The sequence below is a fragment of the Gracilinanus agilis genome, unplaced genomic scaffold (assembly GCF_016433145.1).
Source record: "Gracilinanus agilis isolate LMUSP501 unplaced genomic scaffold, AgileGrace unplaced_scaffold37482, whole genome shotgun sequence".
Taxonomy (NCBI): Eukaryota; Metazoa; Chordata; class Mammalia; order Didelphimorphia; family Didelphidae; genus Gracilinanus; species Gracilinanus agilis.
The window spans coordinates 2,844-8,825 of NW_025370781.1; the positions used below are offsets into that span (position 1 = coordinate 2,844).

The 5,982-nt window shown below is 38.7% G+C and overlaps 1 protein-coding gene across 1 annotated transcript; it reads left to right on the plus strand.

Annotated features, from left to right (window-relative positions):
* Nucleotides 1-485: 485 nt before the first annotated feature.
* On the plus strand, nucleotides 486-5,716 carry LOC123255014 (synaptojanin-2-like; the record flags this gene model as incomplete). The annotated part of the gene is made up of 3 exons (XM_044683887.1): nucleotides 486-564; nucleotides 4,913-5,081; nucleotides 5,543-5,716. Coding segments are annotated over 3 exons (422 nt in total), but the record flags the coding sequence as incomplete, so codon positions are not given.
* Between the last annotated feature and the right edge of the window lie 266 nt (nucleotides 5,717-5,982).

The window sequence follows — 5,982 nt, forward strand, 5'->3', positions numbered from 1 at the left end:
TTTCTCTCCAGAATGGTTGGATCAATTCACAACTCCACCAACAATGCATGAGAGTCCCAATTTTGCCACATTCCCACCAAAATTTATCACTTAAAGAAAGAAATTCTTTTTTTTTCTTATTTTTAAATATTTTTTCATATTTCCATGACTCATTTTCTTTACTTTCCCGCTCCCAGAGGCAACAAGCAATTTCACTGGATTATACAAATGTTGTCTCTTAATACCTATTTCCATATTATTCATTTTTGCTATAGAGCGATCTTTTAAAGCCTAAACCCCAAATCACGTACCTATATATGTGTAATATGTGGTGTCAAATGTTTTTCTTTTGCATTTCTACTCCCATAGTTCTTGAAGAAAGAAATTCTTAAATTGACAGTACAAATTAATAGAAAATTCTCTCTGGCCATAAGGGCAGAGATCAACCTGTAGCCTAGCTGCCTCTTATTATATAAGCTACTTCTCTTTGTCTATCTTCTTTCTAGGATCAATCAAGGGCAAATGTTGGTGACTTTTGCAGATAGTCGGTCAGCCCTTAATGTCTTGGATGTGGATGGTATGAAGGTGAGTGTCCCTGGGTAGGCTTTTTAGCCATGATGGGTTTTGGTATTTCCTCCCAATCTTTTTCCCCCACTTTTTGGGCACAGGAATGAGTGGAAGTCATTCCATCATCTCACTATGAACAATGAACCTGGCTTCTTTCTATCTGGCATCTAATACCCAACCAAGGCTTATTAGATGAGGTTAAATGAGTTGCAAAAGATTGTGGCAGCAATCTAAAGCTGGGCAAGGCAGCCCAAACTCTTAAGTCTGCCTATGGACTAAGAGAGGCAGGAGATAGGGATAAGCAAGAGGACTTTTGGCCCCCTTGTGAGTTTTCCCAAGAACAATGTTCTTTGACAGAGGAGCCAGCCAAGAAGTCAGTCCTAGGAGAAGTGGGCAAAAGATTCTGGGATCCTCCCTGGGTGCCCCTCATTTTGTAGATGAAGAAAGGCTAAGAAAGGTGATGACTTAGTTGCAGAAAGCACAGATTGATTGGCAAGGCTACATGGGACTTAGAGTCAAAGCCACCTGATTCTCAGGCATTAATATGCCAACTGCCTCCCATTCTAAATAGAGTTTTGTTTCTTTAAAATCCCCATTTGGAGTCATATTTAAAGAAAAGTAAGTGGTTAGATTTTTAAGCTGGTTCTTAGAATATATATATGTTCAATAACTATATGATCAGATTTCTCATTTCATTGTACCTTCTTTTTTCTTTAAAAAAAAAAAAGAAATTATTGATGGAGGCAGCTAGGTAGCTCAGTGGATTGAGAGCCAAACTAGAGAAGGGAGATCCTGGTTTCAAATCTGGCCTCAGACACTTCTTATCTTGTGACTCTTAATCAAGTCACTTAATCCCTATTGCCTAGCCCTCAACCACTCTTATGCCTTGGAACCAAAACCCAGTATTGATTCTAAGATGGAAGGTAAGGTTTTTTGTTGTTTTTTTAATTATTGATACCTTTCATTTTTACACCTGCCATTTCCCCATATATCACATTCCTTCTGACACATGCATGTTGAGGCCTCCCTTCTGCACCCTAGCATAAATCATGCTAAACATCATAAGTGCTTTTTGATCAATTTTTACAAAATAAAAATAGTTCAATAAACCAACATTGCATCCTTGCCCGACATTATTCTCTTGATTCTGTATAGTTTTATACAACTTCCAATATCCACCAAACTTATTTATATATCTATTTGTTCTTTTAGACCCTTACCTTCCATCTTAGAATCAATACTGTGTACTGGTTCTAAGGCAGAAGAGAGGTAAGGGCTAGGCAATGGGAATTAAGTGATTTGTCCAGGGTCACACAGCTAGGAAGTATCTGCGGCCAGATTTGAACCCAGGACCTCCCTTCTTTGGGCCTGACTCTCAATCCACTAAGCCACCTAGTTGCCCCCTGACCAAACATTTATTATGCAGTTACTATGTGGCAGTTACTGTTATGTATGCCCCAGGGATACAAAAGGAGGGAAAAGACAATCCCTTCATGTCCATCCTTTTTTTTTCTTTTCTTTCTTTTTTTTTTTTTAATATAACTATTACCTTCTGTCTTAGATTTAATACTGTGTATTGGCTCCAAGGCAGAAGAGTGATAAGGACTAGACAATGGAGGTTAAGTGACTTGCCCAGGGTCACATAGCTGGGAAGTATCTGAGGCCAGATTTGAACCCAGGACCTCCCATCTCTGGGCCTGGTTCTCAATCCACTGAGCTACCCAGCTGCTCCCATGTCCATCCTTTCTTACCAAACAATGGTGTTCCATTCCATCTATTTCCTCTTTATCTGATCATTTCCCAATTGATGGACAACCTATTTGGTGTCAGTTTTTTGCTACTATAGAAATGCTACACTAGCCTTTTCTTGTCAGCTCTTTTTACCTCATGCTGAGGATCAGTTAGGATCTGGACATTTGATTTTACCAGTGTGGGAGGTTTCCCTATCATTCAGCCTCCCAGTCAGGTAAGTGCCTAAATTTTTTTTTTTTTTTAATTTTCATTTTGAATATTTTCCCATAGTTACATGTTTCATGTTCTTTCCCTCTCCCCCAAGCCCCCCGAACCCCACTTAGCCGACGCACAATTTCACTGGGTTTTACATGTATCGTTGATTAAGACCTAATTCCATATTATTGATAGTTGGACTAGAGTTATTGTTTAGTGTCTACATCCCCAATAATATCCCCATCAGCCCATGTGTTCAAGCAGTTGTTTTTCTTCTGTGTTTCTCCTCCCACAGTTCTTCCTCTGAGTGTGGATAGTTTTCTTTCTCATAAGAACCTCAGCCTTGTTCTGGATTCTTGCATTGTTGCTAGTAGAGAAGTCTGTTATGTTGGATTTTACCACAGTGTATCAGTCTCTGTGTACAATGTTCTCCTAGATCTTCTCCTTTCACTCTGCATCAATTCCTGGAGGTCATTCCAGTTCACATGGAATTCCTCCAGTTCTTTATTCCTTTGAGCACAATAGTATTCCATCTAGGTGCCTAAATTTAGAACTAGGATTCTTAGCCTTTCTTTTGCATCCTTGAGCTCTTTGGCCATCTGGTGAAGTCTCTTCACTCCTCAGAATAATGTTTTTTTAAATGCACAAAACACATAGAATTATGTTGAAAAACCTGTATTAAAATGAAAACCAAACGTACAGATCCCAGGGTTAAGAACCCTTGATTAGAGTGACACATTTAAAAAAAAATTTTTTTTCAATTACATATAGGAACAATTTTTGACCATTGCTTGCTTTTTTTTTTCTTTCCATTTCTTATCATCATGCAAAACATACTTCCACACTGGTCATTGTAAGAAGAAACTCATACGTAACCAAAACCCCAAAATAAAACCATAAATACACTGATGTAAAGACAACTCCAGCAGTTCTTTCTCTGGAGGAAGATAACAATTCCTGTCATTAGTCTTTCAGGATCATCCCAGATCATTGCCCTGCTGACAGGAGCCAAGTTTTCACAGATAATTATTGTCCAATATTGCTGTTGTTTTGTACAATGTTCTCCCTGTTCCTGCTTATTTCACTCTGCATCAGTTCTCGTAGATCTTTTTAGCTTTTTCTGAAATTATCTTGCTTATTATTTCTTTTAGTACAATAGTATTCCATTACCATTCCATCACCAACATGTACCACAATTTGTTCAGCCATTCCCCAATGGATGGACATCCCTTCAATTTATTCTTTGCCACCACAAAAAGAACAGCTATAAATATTTTTGTACAAGTAGGTCCTTTCCCTCTTTTATTATCTCTTTGTGATTCAGATTTAGGATATGGCCAACAATTACTTTCTGATATTTTAGGATTCAGATTTTCTCCCTCTCTCCTTTCCCCTCTACTCTAGTCTGATATAGGTTGTACCAGTGTTTTCATGCAATACATATTTCCATATTGCTCATGTCATGCTAGAAGAAGCATGATACATTTATGATAAAGTCACTTAATTTCTCTTTGCTTGATTTTCCTCAACTATAAGGTGGGAATAATGCAAGCATCTTCCATTTAGTGTTGTTATGAGGACAAAAGGGGAGATATTTGCAAAGCACTTAACACGGTGCCTAGCACATTGTTCTTGTTCAGTCGTTTCAGTAGGGCCTGCCTGGGTAATTAGAAAATCTTGAACTCTTGGACTTCATCTCCCAGAATTCCTTTCCCTTTCTTTACTGAGGCTTTTCTTTCCTTACTTCAAGTTATAATTGATAAATATTATTGACCATAATACTTGGAGTATTTGGATATTAATTTTTAATCTTACATGACTCTTCATGACCCTGTTTAGGGTTTCTTGGCAAAGGTAGTAGAGTTGTTTAGCCATTTCCTTCTCTAGCTCATTTTACAAATGAGGAACTGAGGCAAACAGAATTAAGTGACTTGCTTAGGGTCACACAGCTAGGAAGGGTCTGAGGCTGGATTTGAACTCACTTTCCTGACTTCAGGTCCAGCATCACTGCCCCAGCTGGCACATTAGTAAGTACTTTTAAAATGTTTATTCCCTTCCTGATTTCCCTAAAAGGAACACATTTAAACTCTCACTGCTTTTGGAGTGGAAACACAGAAGAAAAAAAACTGCTTGAACAAATGGGTTGATGCAGACGTGATTGGGGATGTAGACTCGAAACGACCACACCAATGCAACAATCAATAATATGGAAACAAGTCTTGATCAATGACACATGTTAAAACCAGTGGAAAAGCGCATCGGCTATAGTGGAAGGGGCTGAAGGGGAAAGTAAAAACATGAATCATATAACCATGGAAAATTTTTCTAAAAAAAAATAAATTAATTTTAAAAATAGGACTATTTATAGCTTTCCCTTGAGGGAAAAAAAATTAAAAATAAAATCTCACTGCTTTTTCAGGTTAAAGGCAGAGCAGTGAAGATCAGACCAAAAACAAAGGATTGGCTGAAAGGTCTTCAAGAAGAAATTGTACGGAAACGGGACAGCATCGTGTCCATGTCACCCACTGCCAACTCCTGTCTCTTAGAAGAGAATTTTGACTTCTCCAGTTTGGACTACGAATCAGAAGGTTAGGACTCTCCAGTGAACCTCCTTGTTGGCAGTGGTGGGGAAGGCCAAGCCAACAATCCCAATTTTAGGATTCAAGGTTAGACTAGAGTTGACAAGTAAAGAATTTTTTTAAAGTAAACTCTTGGGGACAGCCTTAATTCTTTGGTAATAGATACAGCCAATACCCATGTGTACAGGAGTCAAATGCACAGAAACACCTTGGAGAAAACCATCCCGAGAACCTCCAGTTTGGAGCTGGAGGAAGGGTGTGCGACAATTAGATGATCCCAAGAATCACTTGGTGTGCCAGTTGGAAATGAAGCGAGTGTCCTGGAGGTTCCCTGAAATTGCTCCACTACAAGGATTATTCAGACACACAAAGGATACCTGGCTGATTGCTAAAGTTGGCTCCATTGCAAAGAGGGTGATGAGCGACTTTCATCTTAGAGATCGTTTTTATGGTTTATTTTCTCTTTCCAGGAGATATTCTTGATGAGGACGACGACTACTTGATCGAGGAGCAAAATCCTACCTTCCTCCCTGACCCAGAATTGTCAGGGGACGATTATTCGGAAGCTTCGGGCTCTTCCACAGCAGGGGCACCTCCAAGCAAGTCTCCCGCCTTAACTAAAAAGAAATCTCGCCCATACAAAGGTAGCTTGGACCTTCCTTGTCCAGCACTCGGGAAAGGCTGGTCTTGGGATATAGGATCTCTTTTCCAACTAGGCCTCTTCTCATTTCAGAAAGGGGGATAATGCCAGAATAACTCTGCCTAAAACAGTTTCCCATTTAATAAATGATATGTAAATCTTGGAGATAAATCATATATATAATATTGGTAGATAAATTATATATTATATAAATTATATATTATATATATGCACACTCACCACATAAATAAATAAATGAACAAAGAGTGC